The 19,629-nt window shown below is 49.2% G+C and overlaps 1 protein-coding gene across 3 annotated transcripts in view; it reads left to right on the top strand.

Annotated features, from left to right (window-relative positions):
- The window catches only part of CD99 (CD99 molecule (Xg blood group)), a 32,471-nt gene that overhangs the window by 7,576 nt on the left and 5,266 nt on the right, over nt 1-19,629 (top strand). For 2 of the 3 annotated variants that reach the window (XM_077887915.1, XM_077887918.1), the window contains exons 2-8: nt 7,573-7,605; nt 8,046-8,090; nt 8,848-8,895; nt 9,576-9,644; nt 13,475-13,519; nt 15,005-15,058; nt 16,478-16,591. In XM_077887915.1, the coding sequence (XP_077744041.1) occupies nt 7,573-7,605; nt 8,046-8,090; nt 8,848-8,895; nt 9,576-9,644; nt 13,475-13,519; nt 15,005-15,058; nt 16,478-16,591 (408 nt within the window). Of the gene's footprint in view, nt 1-7,572; nt 7,606-8,045; nt 8,091-8,847; nt 8,896-9,575; nt 9,645-13,474; nt 13,520-14,638; nt 14,908-15,004; nt 15,059-16,477; nt 16,592-19,629 lie in introns of those variants that run through there. The other variant, XM_077887917.1, reaches the window with a different exon arrangement.

Here is a 19,629-nt window from a genome sequence, read left to right as displayed (position 1 = left end):
CCTACCTGTGATGTCAGATTTATGTTGGATGGCCAGACCTGGGCCTTGGGGCCACTGGGCTCCGGCATTGGCACCTGCTTGGAGCTCTCCACGTGGAGCTGTGTAGACCACAGAGGGAGCTGCCTCGCTCAGTAATGTGGCTTGACGAGGAGACAGGAGATTGTTGTATGTTTAGTGGAACTGCACTGCACGTGGAACAGAACTCTGAATCCTAGTAGCCAGCGTACCCAAGACCAGTCACTGAGGCTTCTTCACCTCCTCATGGATTCCATGCTCTGTCCATCCATCCCTCTGTGCATGCATTAATCCACCCACCTATCCATCCATCCATCCATCCATCCATCCACCCATCCACCCATCCACCCGCTCATCCATCAGCTCATCCATCCATCCATCCATCCATCCATCCATCCATCCATCTATCCATCCGTCCATCCCTCCACCCATCTGTCCATTATTCCATCCATCCATCCACCCATCCATCCGTCCGTCCGTCCATCCATCCATCCACCCACCCACCCATCTGTCCATTAGTCCATCCATCCATCCACACATCCATCCATCCATCTGTCCATCCATCCCTCCACCCATCTGTCCATTAGTCCATCCACACATCCATCCATTCATTCCTCCTTCCATCCACCCGTCCCTCCCTCCACCCATCTGTCCATCCATCCACCCATCTGTCCATTAGTCCATCCATCCATCCATCTATCCATCCACCCATTTTCCACCTACCCACCCATCTGCCCACCCATCCATCTGCCTACCTGTCCATCTATTAATTTATCCGTCCACCCATGCTTCATCTATCCTCCATCATTTATTCATAACTAACACCATTTTTTTTGTTTTATCTAGCTTTATGTGCCTGTCTACTCTCTATCCATCCACCCACTCTCGCATCTACGCACAAGCCCACTCACCTGTCCATCTGTGCGCTTATGCCCACACCCAGGCCCTGGCTCTCACGCATGCCTTCAGGCAGCATAGATTGAACTCCCAGTGGTATCTGAATTCTCTGCATGCTGTGTGCTGGGGGCCCGGGGAGGAGATACCTGGCCCCCATCCTCTCTTCTCTTCCTGGGCAGTAACAAGCAAGACATCCGTTCTGCTGCACTGTGGTGAAGGGGAGCAGCGACCACCCTCCCCCAGGGGGTCAGAGAGGGCTCCTCGCAGGTGGGACCTCCAAGGCCACCAAGTTTCCATGTATAGACAGCCCTTCATAGCAGTGGAAGCCTGACAAAGTGGAGAGAGGACTTCTCAGGCTGGGGGTGTTGATTTTGTAAAGCAAAGCTAGACGTGCAAGTCCGTGGTTCGGTGTCCAGCAGGCATGACAGAGGGCTTCCCAGAGGAGGCAGCATTTTCCCCGGGGCTTTGAGGTATGAATAGGAGTTTTCCTGGCATGCAAAGAAGGGATTGGCGTGTATGGGCAGGGGAGGATCCGAATGAGGACTGTAGGTGATCTCAGGCTATGGTTCTCACTCCAGACCCACAGAGTCCTGGCAGGCTTTGTTGGGGGTAGGGCTTAAAGGTTTGAGGAACACACAGCAACACGTGTTGGGTGTCACAGAAGTTCGGACAGGGCTTCCTCCATAGTGATGGATTCGACCCTTGTGAATTCGCCCGCCCGCTAACCTTTATTTGGAGCTCCCAAATGAGGACCCTCCGGGTTCGGGGACGGGCACAGAAAGTGCAGAGTATCTAAGTCACCGCCCAGCCTCCGGGCCGTCAACGAGCGTCCTCTCCATTGTCTGCGCAGCGCCACGTCTTTTGCATTTTTGTGCCCTGGGCTTGGCAGAGCCGAGGAGTCAACAACAGCGATCAGTGAGGTGTGATGAAGCCGGAACACGCAGAAAACCAGGCGCTGTGGTCGAGTCGCCGGTGGGCACCGACCCACGGCTGCGGGGTCCTTACCCCGTATGTCTCCGTACCCGTAGGAGCGACGGCGGAGCATCCATGTGCAGCAATCCCGACAATGTGTAGAACGTGCCTTCCGTGACCGATGACAAGGCACAGCAATGAGTGAACGGAAGGTTCGGGTGTGTTTTGGGGTGTCAGGCACAGAGGGTCCCGGCCGGCAGGGCCAGCAGCATCCAGATGGTGAGAAAAGCAGGTGCACAGGTGGCGGCCCCACGTATCAGGACTATGTTGGCACAGCCGCCACGGCCCGGCCCCCGGGGCTGTGAGGGTCCCCAAGACGATGAGCCAGGGGGTCCTGAGGCAGGTGCTTCTGTGCGGCCGGCGAGGTGACACGGCTGAGCGGCGCCACGCGGGGTGCTCAGGGCCCCACGTGCCGCTGTCGGGGTGTCGCCCGTATCCGGTCGCCTTGGTCTTCATCGCTCACCGGCCAGCGGCCGCCAACTGAGTCATTGTGCAAGACAGTTCATGCGGTGTCGTGAATTCGAGTGTCTCTGGGAAGCTGGACTCATAGATCCGTAGGGGCGGCGTGGGGGGCGCCGGGGAGACGCCGTGGGTTCAGAGCCCGAGTGTTGCTTTCCGCCCGGGGGACGGGCTGGCTCACACCGTGGGATGGAGCTGCCCGCTGCCCGCCGTCACCTGCCGTCACCCGCCGTCACCCGCTCGTGCTGTCCTTCTGTCTGCAGCGAATACTTGAGGACAGGTGGACGGGCGGGATGTGCGCCGAGGTGTTTCCGAAGCGATGCGCCCTTCGCTGCCCGGGGGACCGGGCGTCCCCGAGGCGGGAAGGTCAAGTGACACCGCGTGCCGTTCGGGGGCACAACGCCCTGCGCCCTCGTGAGCTGCGGGGCTCACACGGGCGCACTCGGGGGGTGTCTGCACTCCTGGGGCCTTCCCTGTGCCCCTGTGGTCACCCGGGAGGCCCCCCTCCCTGTAGGAGGCTCCGCGGCCGACTGTGCACACTCACCGACTGTGCACACTCACCGACGCTGCTCCTCCCAGGAAATGCGCGAAAACCTGAGCAGCCCCTCCCTGCGTCCTTGCTGTTGCTCCCGTCACCTTCCCTGACTTGGGTGTCTGTGTCTACATGGACGGGTGACGTCCGCAAATGACACGATCGGCGCTTTCTAGCCTTTACGGTGAATATGTGTCGTGGAGTTTTGTCCTCCTTGTATTTCTGGAATTCATTTCTATTCACGTATTTATGTAATTAATAAGCTCTGTGCAAATGATAACACGTGATCGCGTGCAACCAGCGTCTGTGCTTTATCAGAAATGATCATATTTTAATCCTATGACTTGTTTCTCACATGGTTTATGAATTCCGTGTATAGGTTATAAGTTGCATAATTAGTGACTTTCAGAAACTGTTATACTTTGTTTCACTTGTATTCTGATTTTACTTCTATTACTTGTATTTCATTTTACATATTATTTATAAATGTGTAAGTTCTGTGTATGATCATAAATAACCTGATTTACAGTTTCTATAATTCATCACCGATATTTTGTTCCTATTCAAATTTTATTTCTATGACTTATAATTTATCTATAGGATTTAGAAGACCTGTGTAAGTTATATAATTAGCAATTTGCACAATTTATTTTAAAACATTATAAGTCTTATAAAACATTACATACCTGATGTTTTCTGAGTTCATATTATAAATATCCTGCACATCATAATCAGATATAATATGCATAATATAATCTACGTGTATGTCTATAATTCATTCCATATTTTACATACAATATTATATTTTCTATATATGAAAAAATATTATTTATTCCAAATATATATCTACCATTTATTCCATGTTCTTTTTTCCTATTTATTTATTTATTTATTTATTTTTATTCTTTATTCCATGTTCTATATAGGATTCTGTTCAGTATATATGAAACAGACATAATTTCTTCTGAATATACACCTATAGTTTATTTCTATTATTCACATAAGTTCCTCATATGAATCCTGTCATTTGTCATTTCTGTCATTTATTATTACGACTATCTCTGTCCTGCTTTGTGTTTGCAATGGTGCGCCGTCCTGATAGAATTTCAGAGAGACTCGACTCTGGCTGGGTTCGTGGACGGAGACTGGGGAGGATGGAGGTGCGGAGTGGGGGGATGGGGAACTGGGGGGATGGGTATCCAAGGGGGATGGAGATCTGGTGAGTGGAGATCCAGGAGGGATGGAGATGCAGGGGGGATGGAGATCGGGGGGGGACGAGGGTTCAGGGGGGACGGGTATCCGGGGGGATGGAGATTGGGGGGAATGGGGGTTCAGGGGGATGGGTATCCAAGGGGGAAGGAAATTGGGGGTATGAGGATCCAGCAAGTATGAGGATCCATGGGGGATGGGGGTTCAGGGGAGACAGGGATCCAGGGGGGATGGAGATCCAGGCAGGGCTGCATCTGCAGTCCGGAGTACCCGCCCACACGCCCGCCCTGGGGGTTTTGGGGACGGCACGTGGCGCAGCCTGTGTCCCCGCATGACTGGGTGATAGACGGCGGGAGGGGCTGCTGGGGAGGTGGTGCCATCAGGGTGACTCATGTGTCCGCTCGGCCGGGGGAGCCTCGCCCTGCGTGACTCACCGCTGAGTTCCCGTGAACATCTGCAGCTTGGAGGGCTGTTGGAGCCACGGGGCTGGACAGGCTTCTGTGCACAGGGCTCCACTTGCAGCTGGACCAGGGAGCTACGTGCCTTGCACACTGGACACGGGGCCCAGGCTCCGGGTCTGGGTGGTGGCAGACAAACCGGGTGGTTTGGTGCTGTTTTCTCTGGCTCTGTTGGCCCCAGGAGGCAGTGTGGGCAGCAGCGGGCACAGGGGAGCCCGGAGTCCCCTGACGTGGTCGCCCCTGATGTCACAGAGTCAGCAGTCTGGGCTTGCAACGGGTAGACCAGTTGTGTAGACGGATAGGTTGCATTCGGATAGAACTAGATTGGGAGGGCTTCCTGCTGTCGGATCACTGGATTTCCCGACTGTCCCTGGGGGGTTTCAGCTGATGAGGATGTGGCGCACCCCTGGTGCAAACGTCGGCACAGCCTTGGAGCAGCTGGCCTCCGGGTATCCGCACAACGGGCAGGGTGCGGTGGGATTTTGTAGCCTCGTGGGGAGCACGTGATGAGGGTGTGGCTTCGTGACCAGGACACAGGGGTCCCCAGGGGCACGGGGCAGGGAGAATCCTGAGACATGGGGTCCAGGCTGCAATGATGCCAGCTGAAGGCTTCAGGGTCTTGCATGGTGACCTCAGCCCACGGCCACCTTGCAGGGGCGCCAGCCCCCAGGTCGGGCTGCAAGCCAAGCCCTTGCTGTGGGGCCGAGCGCGTCCTCCGGGGTCACGCAGGCGTTGGGGACGAGGCTGGGAAGGAGGGGGCCACTGACACTGCTGCCCTTGGCTGACCTGGGGGTCCTGGGAACAGTGGGCTCCGGGTTGCTTGTGGTGACTCAAGGGGGACGTTTTAGGGAGAGTGAGTCCCAGGTCAGTGGTCATGGTCAGCCCACGTGCACATGCTCATGTGTGGTGGACACACACGTGTTCAGTGCAGTGCACACACACGTGCTCACATGCAGTGAACATGCATGCACATGTGCTCTCGTGCAGTGTTCACATGTAGTACACATACACAAATGCTCACGTGCAGTGTACACGTGCTCACGTACAGTGCACACAGTGCTCACATGTACACATACATGCTCACGTGCAGTGTACACACAGTGTTCACATGTAGTACGCATACACTCGGGCTTAGTGCAGCGCACATACACACGTGCTCATGTGCAGTGCACACAGTGCTCACATGTAATACACATACACATGTGCTCAGTGGAGTGCACACACACGTACTCACGTGCAGTGCAGACACATACACGTGTTCACTGCAGTGCACATACATAGTGTTCACATGTACACATACACATGTGCTTACATGCAGTGCACACGGTGTTCACATGTAGTACACACATGCTCACGTGCAGTGTACACACAGTGTTCACATGTACGCATACACACGTGCTCATGTGCAGTGCACAGTGTTCACGTGTAGTACACATACACATGTTCTCAGTACAGTGCACAGACGCATGCTCACGTTCAGTGCTCACACGTGTTCACATGCAGTGCACACACAAGTGTTCACATGTAGTACACATACACATGCTCATGTGCAGTGCAGTGTTCACATGCAGTACACATACACACATGCTCAGTACAGTGCACACACACATGCTCACGTGCAGTGCACACGTGTTCACGTGCAGTGCACACACAAGTGTTCACATGTACACATATACGTGCTCACATGCAGTGCATACACAGTGTTAACATGTACACATACATGCTCACATGCGGTTCACATGCATACATGTGTGCTCATGTGCAGTGCACATACATAGTGTTCACACATAGTACACATACACATGTGCTCAGTGGAGTGCACACATACGTACTCACGTGCAGTGCACATGCGTGCACATGTGTTCACGCACAGTGCACATACATAGTGTTCACATGTACACATACGCATGTGCTTACGTGCAGTGCACACAGTGTTCACATGTACACACATGCTCACGTGCAGTGCACATACATGTGCTCATGTAGTACACACAAACATGCTCGTGTGAAGTGCACATGTATACACGTGTGCTCAGTGCAGTGTATATACATAGTGTTGGTAGGCAATGCACACAAACAGGCTCATGTGCAGTGCACACACCCATATGCAGCAGTGCACACGTACGTGCTCCCTTGTAGTGCAAACGGATGCACGTGCATAGTGCAGACACACGCAGGGTTCACGTGCAGTGTGCACATATACAGGCATGTGCACATGCAGTGCACGCACACGCTCACACCCACGGCACATACGGAGTCCCACACACAGTGCACGCGCATGTATATGCACATGCCCAGTGAGGTCTTTGGTGTTGATAAACTCTCCACCTGCTGCCTCACGGAAACGTGCCCCATGCACGTTCCTTCCTGAACACATGGAGGTGGCCCCATGGCACGTTTGTGGGGTATTGAACGTCTAGCGCTCCCTGAGGTGGGGAAGCTGCCCCCTTGGGGTCTGGTCCTCTCGGCTACTGTCCGGCCTGCGGTCACTGCCCTCGCCGCTGACCAGACAGCCTGTGCACACTCCTCCAAATTTCTTGGGTCGTCTAGTGGTTCTGCAGGAACCTGTGTTAGTTGTGTAGTCAGGGAAGTCGGTCATAAAAGGGGATTTTTCTGCTCGTGTGTCTTTTCCACCACGTATGGAAAATTGTTACTCATGATCTCAGAGCGTCAGCTGCTCGCGAATGACGCTCGGGCAAAATCACCACGTTCTCCTACTGTCGTCACTGCTGCTGAACTTCCAGATCATTCAGACGTGAACTAGCGTCTTATTTTCGCCGTCGACGTGAGCCTCTCGGATAGATGACGAGTTCTATTACACATTCTCTATATTTTAGAAAGCGTCATACATTTTATTTTTTATTTTTTTATTTTTAATTTTTATTTATTTATTTTTTTTGCGCCATACATTTTAAAGAGCGACTCAATGCCACACGCATCACGAAACCTAGGCCCTTTTCTGGGGTGTTTTCTTCTTGATTTTTACATTCTTACGTCCTCGATTTCTAACCGCACTCTTTGTCCTCGTAGGTCAAGATTTCGATTTGTCGGATGCCCTTGGCGGTGAGTCCTCTTAAAATTTAATATTTATTTATAAGATGGGAGGTGAACCGTTACAGTCTTGACTTAAAACAGAGGATGAGTGTTTTATCAGAACATGGTATAGCGACGCGTGTGCTGGAGTTCATGGAGTCACACAGGGCGAGGAAAATCCGGACGCTCCGGGTGGGAGATATTAACCCTCCTGGTGGGATAATCCCCACCCACGCTCCTGGTCTCAGTGAAAACCGGGGCCAACGTCCGCCTGCGCACCTGTCCATGGGGGTCCTGGCGGGCTCGGAATTCATGCTCCAACCGCTGCCACCGCCTGAGCAATCAGGGAAAGTGGTGTTTTGGACGTTTGCCGACTCTACAAATTGCATGCAGCAATCTGAGCAACTCCTTGAGAGTTGGCACCGCTTCCCACCCGCAGGACTTGCTGATTCTGTGTCTTTTCTCTGCAGACAATGACAAGAAGCCCACGGCGCCCCCCAAGAAACCCAGCCCTGGTAAGAAGCACACGCGGGTGGCACGGACGGGAGAGATCCCGGCGGTGCGCGCCCTCCTGTTCGCCCCGAGTCGTAGACAAGCACAGAGACGAGCGGTTTCGGGGGCTCTGGACGCAGACTGGTTCCTACTGGATGGACATTGTGACCCGGTCATAGAGTCCCATGACTTCTGTGCAACACAGGGCTGACGTGCCTCGGGGATGCTTTCGCGGGTCCCTTGTGCAGCACCTCTGCCTGCTTTCACTCTGCTTTTGGATATTCGTTTCCTAGGAGAAGCGATTTTTGGGGCTGAGATGCCCGTAGAACCTGTGAGTGAACCCCATTGCCGACTGCGAGGACACACCTGCCAGTCCTTGTCCCCGTGTCTTTCTCAGGAAAGCCAGGAATCTGGAATGGGGGTCTGATCCGCTCCTGCTTTGCCACCCAGACAAAAACTGATGCCCAAACCATGGACATCTACCACTGTTGGCTTTTTAAAAAAAATTGTTCTTAATTTAATAGGTTTTTTTCCATAACATTCTTGGCAGGCGGAGCGTGGAACTGCAGCTCAGCCCGCAGGCACGGCGCCGTGGATTGGGACCTTCTGTTTTGTGGGTTTTGTTTTGCTCCATTGCTCCTTTCAGGGACTTGACTCTTGTGTTGGGACTTGGGTCAGATACTCGGAGAAGTGTTTAGGGAGGCAGGGATGCAGGGTCTCCTCCATCTGTCTAGGGCCCCGAATCCTTTCCTGGGTGTTCACGGCCTGCTTCCCTTGCAGACGATGACGGGTTCAGTCTGGAGGACGCCCTCGGCGGCGGAGGAAACAGTAAGTACCTCTCGGAAGTCTCCTGGGTGGCTGAGCTGCTGGTGATCACCAGACTGTCATCATCCCCAAGAGCCTTGCAGGTGTGAAGTAAGAGCTAGCGGCCACCACGTGCACGGAGGGAGTGGCGTCTTGTTGGCCGTGGTTGGCTTTCTGGCTTTTGCAGGTCTGCTTTTGCTTTTATTAAAAAAAAAAAAAAAACAACAACAAAGAACCAGGCTTGTCGGCCTTGCAACCACTTATTAGGTCAATGGGAGCGCCCTTCCCCGCCCGTGGGACCCGTGCCCTCTCCCACAAGGAGCCCGTCGCTCCCTTGGGTGTTGTTGCCGCCATCTTGAAATGCTCTGTGCGCTTGGAACGAGGGGCCCCGCGTTTTGGTTTGGAGCCGGGTCCCTCCAATTCTGGTCCAGACACCTGCTTTCATTTCTGTCGGAAATGCGTGGAAGTATTAGAAAGGTTCCGTTTTCTCAAAGGTAAGTGTAAGTAGGGCAGCTGGGCCATGGCGCGTAGAATGGGCAGTGGCCGTATACGGCTTCCCACCGACGTCTACTGTCTGCTAAACCATCCGTAGGCAAACCGATGCGGGTTTTTGGGTTTTTTGGCTTCGTTTTTTGTGTTTTTGAGGGTCTTTTTTGCTGACTGCAAAGTACACATACATGGTAATGCTTGTGTTTTACCAATAGATGACCCAGTGCCGCCTAATCCACCCAAACCGAAGCCTAATCCCAACCCCAACCAGCCTGGATCTTCTGGTAAGACCCCCTACCCTGCGAGGTGTGCTGTGCGTGTCTCACGCTACAGTCAAGAAGAGGTCATTTCAGATTAGCGTGGGCTTCATGGGGTGGGGGTGGGGGTCTCTCTGGCACAAGGCCATGGTGGTTTTCCAGGAGCAGGAGACCAGTTTTCCAAACGATATTTCTGGTTAGGATTTGACCTTTTGGTTTCCTGCGATCGACGTGTGAGGTCTCATGGACTCTTTCAAAAATGCGATGGAAGATTTTATTTTATTTTTTCAATTAAAAAGAATTTTTTTTTTGATGGAGCGAGCATGCTTAGCATGGGGAGGGGTAGAGGAGAGGGAGCATCCCAAGCAGACTCCACGCTGAGCGCACAGCCCCACATGGGGCTGGATCCCGCCACCTGGAGATCATGACCTGCGCCGAAATCCAGAGACGCCCAACCGCCTGAGCCACCCAGGCGCCCCTCAGTGTATAGAATGGATTTGGAGAGAAGTATGAGGTCCTGGTTTCTTTCTAGAGTAGCTAGTGGATTTTCAGCCCTTTTGCCTTTTTTTGACACATCCTGATATACTTGGAATAATCTGACTACCACCTGCTTTCTGAATTGAATGACTGTCAAGACTTCCGATTCCGAGTGCATTTCTTCCTTTAGATTTGTTTAATTTTTAACTTTTAACACGGAAAAAACACACATATTCTCCATGTTGTATACCACCGCCAAGATTTTGGTGGTTTGGGTTGCCAGTGTTTCAGGCGTAAATTTAAATGCCCCGAATTCTAAGTCCCAATGTCAATCTTTTGTTCGTATTGTCCTAATTTTGTTGTTTGTTTATTAAATTTCATAAGAATTTGTTCCATTCTGTTTGGCCGTTTTTATCGTGTGACTTTTAATGACGGTCATACTGTTGGAACATGCTTCATGTCGAAAATGTTGGTTTCTTCTGATGCTGGAGAATGATGATTCCCAAAGCAAACTTAAGACGCCTTCTTTCTTAAGGATAAAGTTAAAATACATTTTGTTTCTTATTTTTAATTTTTTTAAGATTTTATTAGTCTATTCATGAGAGAGACAGAGAGAGGCAGAGACACAGGCAGAGCGAGAAGCAGGCTCCCTGCAAGGAGCTCGATGCAGGACTCGATCCTGGGACCCCGGGGTCACGACCTGAGCCGAAGGCAGACGCTCAACCACTGAGCCACCCAGGTGTCCCTGTTTCTTATTTTTTAAAAGAGATTCTGGAAGTCAAAATATTCAGGTCAGTGTGTGCTCTGGTTTTTGACCTTTTTTTCTCCAAATTGTCCAAATTGTACCAGTTCACCCGGGTCCACCTGTTTGTGCAAACGGGCATCCCTCCTGCACACCATCACCGAGCCTGAAAACGGTTGCCAGATGGATCATGTGAAAAGCTGCATGGCCCCAGGCCCTTATTTCCTGACTTTCTTTCTCAAATTAAGGAAAATAAATTCGGTGTCTCTGTTGGCCTCGTATGGTTTCTCTTTTGTGGTTGCTTCTGTCTCCACTTCTGGGTTACGTTTGAGGATAACCGGCCTCTCCTTCCTGATTGAGAAGCCTGCTTCATCCACTTGGAGATCCTATTTTCATTCTTTTATTATGAAAACATTCCCCCCCCCCATTTTAGCATTTCAGTATTTTTGGCAGTGATTATTTTTATTTATTTGATTTTTGGCAAGTGAGTCTTTTAATGCGTGTGTATATGTGTGTGTTTTCCCCTGGGGTCTTTTATGCTTGAACAGCTTCCCCCGCTTCTTTGCGGCTCTTTGATTTTTCCTTTTAATGTAACAATCGCTTACTCATTGTCCCTCATCCTTCTCGGAAGAAGTAAAACCCTGTCTTTATTCTCATTTGAATGCTTTCCAACAAGAAATCAATTTGGAGAACACCGACTGTCTGCAAAATTGAGCTTTTTTTTTTTTTTTTTTCTTTTGGATTCAGTTTTCTGTGCTTCTTTCATGTTGCTATTCCTATAAGCATATTTCTGGATTTGCTCTTCCCTGTCTGTATTTCTGTCTGTGAACACATTGTAAGCCCTTTATTTTTCCTGCTTCTTTCTGTGATACAGAAGTGAATTTCGTCCATCTTTCCTCACTAGCCGCTGAATGACGAATCCTTATTACCTGTTAATTATTTTACGTTCCTTGTTCAGCATTTATGAAAAGACTATGATATTATTTTTCATATATTTTAATCAGATGTACATGTATATGTATCTTTATATTTTTCTCTTTCCAGTTTTCTTGTATTTAAATCATTTTGCCTTGGCCAGAAGACCCATATTAAATTTCATCAAGTGCATGTCCTCATCAATGCATATGAGCAATTTTTTTCTTTTAACTCGTGAATATGACAAAGTATATGGAAGGATGTCTCACTATAAAATACACCCTTGACTTGCTGGAATAAATCATACTGGGTCATGATAGGTTTTATTAAACTGACGGATTAAGTCTGACGTGTATCAGCTACCTACTGCTGCTTAATACACTGTGCCTGAACCCAATGTAGTTTCTTTTTTCTTTTTTCTTTTTTCCAATGTAGTTTAAAATTTTTTAACTTGTTATGTCTTAGGGTGCCTGGGTGGCTCAGTCAGTTGAACACCTCACTTTTGGTTTTAGTGGAAGTCAGGGCCTCAGGGTTGTGACATCAAGCCCCACGTGGGGCTCTGTGCTCAACATGGAGTCTGCTTGACATTCTCTCTCCTTCCCCCTCTGTGTTCCCCCCCACCCTCCGCTCATGCTCTCTTTCTCTCTCAGTCTCTAAAATAAATAAATAAAATATTTTTAAAAGTTTGTTTAGTATGTGTCACGAGTCTAGGCGAGCCTTGGTTGACCTTGGCATGGCTGTCAGGTGTCTGTGGTCAGCTGGTGGGTCTTCTGGGGTTGGCTTTTTTGGGTCACCTCAGCTGGGATGACTAAGGTCACCGTTATGTGTCTCCTTCACCCCACTACCAGCTTTTAAATGAGTCCCTCTCAAGAGGCAAGAGCATCAACCCCAACAGAGGCTAATTTAAGATGCTGACCTGGCTCCCATTTTGCCGACTTACCATTGTCCAGAGTAAGTCACGTGGCTGAGTCCAGAATCGACAGGTGAAATTTAATATGGGTCTTCTAGCCAAGGCAAAATGATTCAAATACAAGAAAACTGGAAAGAAAAATATGAATATAAAGATCCATATACATCTGATTTAAAAATCATTTGCAAAAAAAAAAAAAATCATTTGCAATCGACATGCCACCAAGATGAGGAGAGTGAAGACTGAGGGCCCTTAGGGCATTGAATCTATACCAGACAGGTCCCTTGGAGGTTATTTTATTTTTTTCCACCCAAAAGACTGCTGGATGCTTTCCATTTCTTTTGGTATCTTTTTCAGGTTTTCTAGCAAAGTCTTCGGTAAGACTAATTTTAGGAGTTTTATTTATTTTTTTTATTTTTTATTTTTAAAAAATATTTTATTTATTTACTCATGATAGACATAGAGAGAGAGAGAGAGGCAGAGACACAGGCAGAGGGAGAAGCAGGCTCCATGCCGGGAGCTCGATGTGAGACTCGATCCTGGGACTCCAGGACGGCGCCCTGGGCCAAAGGCAGGCGCTAAACCACTGAGCCACCCAGGGATCCCCAATTTTAGGAGTTTTAAAGTAGAATTGGGAATTCAGTTGTCATTGTATATTTGAAATATTTTTTTTTCTATAAAGTAGAGCCCCTCTTGGATTCCCCCTGCCACAGATCTGCTTTAGATTCCGATAGTGTTTTTCTTCGTTCCGAGACATCGAGACCCTCCCGAGAGCCCCAATATGGCAGATGATGCTGTGTTTTTATCTTCTAGGTGGCTTTTCAGATTCCGATCTCGTCGATGGAGCTTCAGATGGAGGTAAAGTTACTACTTCTTCTCTTTTCTCCCTATCACCCGCCTGCTGAACACAATGACATTAGGGTCTACACCCTTAGCCGTCAGCAAAGTTACAGTCAGCTGCTTGGAATTCGCTTGGGATCTCCAGCATTTGTAAATGCATCAAGGGTGGGGACCGTAAGACCTGCCCCAGAGAGGCTGGTCCCTAGGAGCTGTGTTAATGGTTCAGTTACCCACCATGTCCATGGGGCTGGAGGTCAGCTGATCGGGCACTTCTCAGACATCTGAACTGCTGATCACCTGTTTGTTTTTTTCAGTGACTGTTGGGTGTCTCCAATGGCATGTCCTATTATTTAATGAACATAGAAATCAAAGCCCTGAGAATGAGCTCATGTGACCCTCGTTGGCAGCATTACAGTTCAAAAAGCAGATTTCCTAACTCTCTCTTTAAAATCTTAGGTTAGACTAGGGTCCAAAGCTACATATAATACATAGAATATAAGTCAATAAAAATATACACATAAGATAAATGTAATGATTTCTGTGTTTATGGAAGTTAGAATATATTTATATTTATTTATTATATTTACTTATAATTTGTCTTAACGTATATTGCAGTTGACCGTTGAACAAAACAGATTTGGTCTGCGTGGGTCCACTTACATGTGCATTTATTTCAATGGATGCAATGCACTCCTGTCAATGTATTTTCCCTTCCTTATGATTTTCTTTTAAGATTTATATATTTATTCATGAGAGACACACGCAGAGGGAGAAGCAGGCTCCCTGCGGGGAGCCCGATGTGGGCCTCGATCCCCAGATCCCTGGATCATGAAATGAGCCGAAAGCAGATGCTCAACCACTGAGCCACCCAGGCCTCCCCCTTACGATTTTCTTAATGACGTTTTCTTTTCTCTAGCTTAATTTATTGTAAGAATACAGTAATACAGCGTATAACACATAGAACACATCACGTATATGTTATCAACTATTTATGTTATCGGGAAGCCTTGCAGTTTAGAGGCTCTTAGTAAGTAGTAAAGTTTTGGGAGGAATCAAAAGTTGGATTTTCGACTCTGTATGGTGTTGCCTCCCCTAATCCTCTTCTGTTGTTTAAGGGTCACTTGTATATATCCTCAGAGTCAACAGGAATGTCCCTCGGATCACCTCATAGCCATGGGCCGCGTCTCCATGGGTGGGTTCCAAGGCCCTGGATGGGATTCTTCCCAAGAGCAGTCAGGATCCCTGAGGCACCCAGGACTTACTGGGTCTCCTGCAGCCTACCATGGGACGGGTGCTCTGACTCAGGAGCTGAGCCCCTCTGTCAGGTAAATGGGAACAAGTCCGATGATTACGTTTAGCCAAGCAGGGACTCAACAAAGGGAACAAAGGACTCTGTGACTTCCTTCACAACTCAAGGTCCCAGGAGTTGATCTTTGCTACGAGATTTCCTTTACCAAAAATCTTCCCAATGCAACTTGCTGCAAGCCTGTTCCTCCCTTGCAGGAGGCGGTGGCGGTGGTGGCGGCGGAAGCCAAAGGCCCGACGGGGAGGAGCAGGGTACGTACACGTGGTTTCTGATGCCTTGGGTTTCTTATATGCACTGTTGAGAAAAAGTGGAATGCAGTGGTCAGGACCAAACCTGTAGCATTGGCTCTGTCATCCTAAAGATGATGGCGAGAAGCATCAAAGTGCGATTGCTCTGTGCCAGGCCATGTCCCAAGCGCTCTGCTGGAGTATCTGGTTGACGTTCTTTAAGAGACTCAGCAAGGGAGTCTTGATGTGACCCACAGGTTACGTTGACTCATCTTCCCATAGTGCCCTAAGAAGGAATACCATCTATATTACCCTGGGTTGCCCAGAGAAACAGAACCATCGGGATCTATCTATAGATACACATAGGTATAGATGTACAGAAAGAGATTGATTATACGGAATTGTCCTACATAACTATGAGGCTGAGAAGTCCCGTGGTCTGCTGCCTGCAAGCTGGAGACCCAGGAGAGGCACTGGTGTGGTTCAGTCCCAGTACTTTGGACTGGAAACCAGAAGAGCCAGGAGTGTAAGTCTCCGCCCGAGTCTCAGATCCCAAGAACCAGGAGTGCCTGTGCACAAGGGCAGCCGAAGATGGATGTCCCATCTCTGCACTCTGTTCTGTTCAGGCCCCCTATGGATTGGTCATTGCCCATCCTCACTGGTGAAGACCACCTGCTTCACGTAGTCTGTAGATACAAACATTTAGCTTTTCTGAGAGCATCCCTACGGACACATCCGGAAGGCATGTTTTTCTAGCCATGCGACACCACTTAGCCCAGTCAAGTAGACACAATTAACCACCACACCATCCTTGACCGACTCATGGAGCGGGACGTCTTGTGTACCCACCATGCCGAAAAATTGCTAGCTGTCAAGTCAACGAGGCACAGCTACACCTAGCGTGAGAGTTACTGATGGTGCATGGAAACTCCATCGTGGCGTAAATCAAACAAAAGTACCGAAGGGGGTCAGCGGCTTTCGCTTTCAGAAAATACATGGTGAGAATGATGCCACACAGCCTCTGAGTAGTCCCAGGTGGGTACCACACACTGTGGGCCATGTTGCCTCGCCTCAGAGCTTCCACCTCAACCTGTTAGGGCCCCTGCACTGGCCATAGGGATCGGAGGAGGCAGGGTGTGTCGTCCACGGGAAACCAGTTTTGCATTGGAAGCGGTGCATGTAGTCAAATGAATTCCGATTCCAGATGTGACTTTCGGGGAGCAGTATGGCTGGCCCTTCGTATCATGCAAACGGATTAGATGTGGTGTTGGGAGTTGGACACGGCTCAGGAGTGGGGTTTCTTCCACGGTCACCCTGTGACCCTATGTCTTGACACTCAATCCCACCTTTTTCCCGTGAGCGGGGCCTCCAGCCACCTGCCCTGTGCCTGGTCTGCTGTCCACGAGTGTCCCCAGTCATGGTGCCGTGTGCTTCTTCCCACAGCTGACTCCCCTGGGGTAGTCCCTGGCATCATTGGGGCTGTCGTGGTGGCCGTGGCCGGAGCGATTTCTAGCTTTATCGCCTACCAGAAGAAAAAGTTGTGCTTCAAAGAAAACGGTAAGGTTTTGGGGGCTGCTTCCTTTCGTTTGTGCCTTACTAACTTGAGATCTGTGCTTTCTCAAAACTAAAACACACCAGAAGTCCGATTGGCGTGAGACCTGTGTGAGGCCGCTGATAGTCAAAGAGATCGCTGAAATACTAGAACCAGAGTTTGTAGCTTCCATTCCAGCGCCGCCCAGGTGGAGTTGTGTGGATTTTGCAAGTCACTAACCACCCCTGTCTTTGGGGTTTCCATCTATAAAGGGAGAGATGATCATCTACACACCATAGGACTTTTGTGAGGATCCATAGGTTGTGTGTGAAAGTTTTGACAGGTTGGTTGAAGAAATGTTAGCTCATGGAAATGTTAATTCATCCTTATTTATAATCGCTGTCATTCCTCATCACTCTTATGACAAGAGTGATGGCTGGGATGGCCGCCATATTGTTTGCCCCAACCAAGGGAATTTTCTTTTTAAGATTTTATTTATTTATTCATGAGAGACACACAGAGAGAGAGAGAGGCAGAGACACAGGCAGAGGGAGAAGCAGGCCCTGTGCAGGGAGCCCGACGTGGGACTCGATCCCGCATCCCCAGGATCACACCCTGGGCTGAAGGCAGGTGGTAAACCGCTGAGCCACTCCGGGATACCCCAACCAAGGGAATTAAAATGTGGGGCAGCTGATTCCCTTTCTGGTATAACCCCGTACTCACTAGTGCTTGGGAGGGTTTTTGGGTAGGATATAAAATTTATAGGGGAATATGGAGGATGTCACACCCAACAACATAGGGGTTGGAACTTCATCGTTGGCTGTTTTGAGACCATATAGGCAAGAGTTCCTGGATTACATAGGATTTGCCATGGTGTCAGTTAGCTGTATTTTGAACATAGCTCGTGTTCATGCATCTCTGGGTTGCTCAAAGTTTTGACTTTCCTCTTGTAAGGTGAACACGAGGGGTGGACTCCGATGGGGGTCCTATTGGGCTGTGGGTGGAGTCTCACAGTGTCTGAACGTCTCAACCTACCTGTGGTTTCAAGTCCAGATTCATACTCAGCCATTGAGCTCCATTCTCATGGATCACTGCCCGAGGACTCTAGGGAAATACACAAAAGATGGGGCACCTGGATGCCTCAGCAGTTGAGTGTCTGCCTTTGGCTCAGGTTGTGATCCCGGGGTCCTGGGATCGAGTTCTGCATCGGGCTCCCTGCAGGGAGGCTGCATCTCCTTCTGCCTTTGCCTCTGCCTCTCTTGAGTAAATAAAATGAAATCTTAGGGAAAAAAAAGATTTGAATAGATGGTGATACAAAATTTGACTATAGGCAGGGAGTCTGCCCTTAATGTCCCATCTTTAGAGATTTTTAGATGCACAGACTCTGTCTGTAGCCTGAACCCAAAGAGCTTATGGGTTCAGAGATTTAACATAAGCTGCTGTTTTGAGGGTAAGGGTGCTTCATTATGTCTATTTCCCACATGTGACCGGGTGCCTTCCATCAGAGTTGCTTGGGAAACCATGCTTGGTTGTCTGAATGTTGAGCGTCCAGCATGTCCAAATGGACAGATGACCAAGGTCAAGGACGTGCCCAATGGACAGATGACCAAGGTCAAGGATGTGCCCAAATGGACAGATGACCAAGGTCAAGGACGTGCCCAAATGGACAGATGTCCAAGGTCAAGGACGTGCCCAAATGGACAGATGTCCAAGGTCAAGGATGTGTCCAAATGGACAGATGACCAAGGTCAAGGACATGCCCAAATAGATGACCAAGGTCAAGGACGTGCCCAAATAGACAGATGACCAAGGTTAAGGACGTGCCCAAATGGACAGATGACCAAGGTCAAGGACGTGCCCAATGGACAGATGACCAAGGTCAAGGACGTGCCCAAATAGATGACCAAGGTCAAGGACGTGTCAAAATGGACTTCTTTTCTGCCCCCTCTCTGAAGATGCTCAGCTCAGAGCATGATGCCCAGCCCAGAGAGGGGGAAGGCACGTCTGCTAGGGAAGGAGGTATGGGAAGTCCAGGCACAATGATTTTCTGAAAATCTGTAGGTGACTTTCAAACCCAATTTGGATCTCCAAATCCAGTTGGATTCTGGAGTTGTAAGGCATTTATATCACCTTGTGTTTGGGATATACGCACCCCTCCCCTTGGATGTTATGGTGCCAATTTGACATTCATATGCCAAGGCACTATGCCAAGGCACAGCGGTTTGGGGGAAGGACCCAAAAATCTTAATGGACTTGACATTGTCCGATACTTGGAGTGGGGTTAGGAACTTGGGAAAGCAAGTGTTCTCCATCCCCCTGTACCCCATTCCTGTATTTTGGTCTTTGAAGCATTCGTGTTCCTAACATGGGGTGAAAACGGAAAATTCCCCAGGTAGAAATAGTCGAATTAACAAATTTCAAAAATAAAAGCATCTTCCCAAAAGAATGTGCTCAGGGCGCTCTGGAACTCAACACATGCTTACTGAGCAGCGAGCTAAAGTCTTCATTTACCCAGGATTTCGTACAGTTTCTCCTGCATGAGCCAATTGAATATTGGGGCCAACTTTATAAGCTCGATTTGCTTTCTGGTTTTATTGGAGTTGGGGATCTCAGCTGATTTAGACACACAAAGAAAAAGTAAAAAAAAAAAAAATTAGTGGGAAAAAAGAGGTGGATTGGAAGAAGGGAAGTAGGCTGGTAGTTCCGATATCAGTTGTTAAGGACCTTTATCTGTAGCCATAAAATGCCCAGCGTTAAGATAAAGAAAACCGGGTGCTCTTTTTCTATAAACCCCAAGACGCTAACGCGGGACAGTGAGTATCTCTTTGGAGTCCAGGAATTGATATTTTGGTGTTTTTGACCTGTGTTAGTGGGGAACTCGGTGTTTGTCTCCGTGATGCGTTGTTATGAACAGAGGTAGAAATGAAGTGTTGGGTCTGGGCATTGGGCCCTGGAAGATCCTAGAGCTTTCGGGGCATCTGTATAGGAATATTGATGGGTTTTCTTCATGGGGGTCAAGAAGTGCGCATCCACGGGTAGCTGCGAGCTTGGACGTTTCCTAAAA

The sequence above is a fragment of the Canis aureus genome, chromosome X, assembly GCF_053574225.1.
Source record: "Canis aureus isolate CA01 chromosome X, VMU_Caureus_v.1.0, whole genome shotgun sequence".
Taxonomy (NCBI): domain Eukaryota; kingdom Metazoa; phylum Chordata; class Mammalia; order Carnivora; family Canidae; genus Canis; species Canis aureus.
This window is presented reverse-complemented; position numbering and strand designations above follow the sequence as displayed.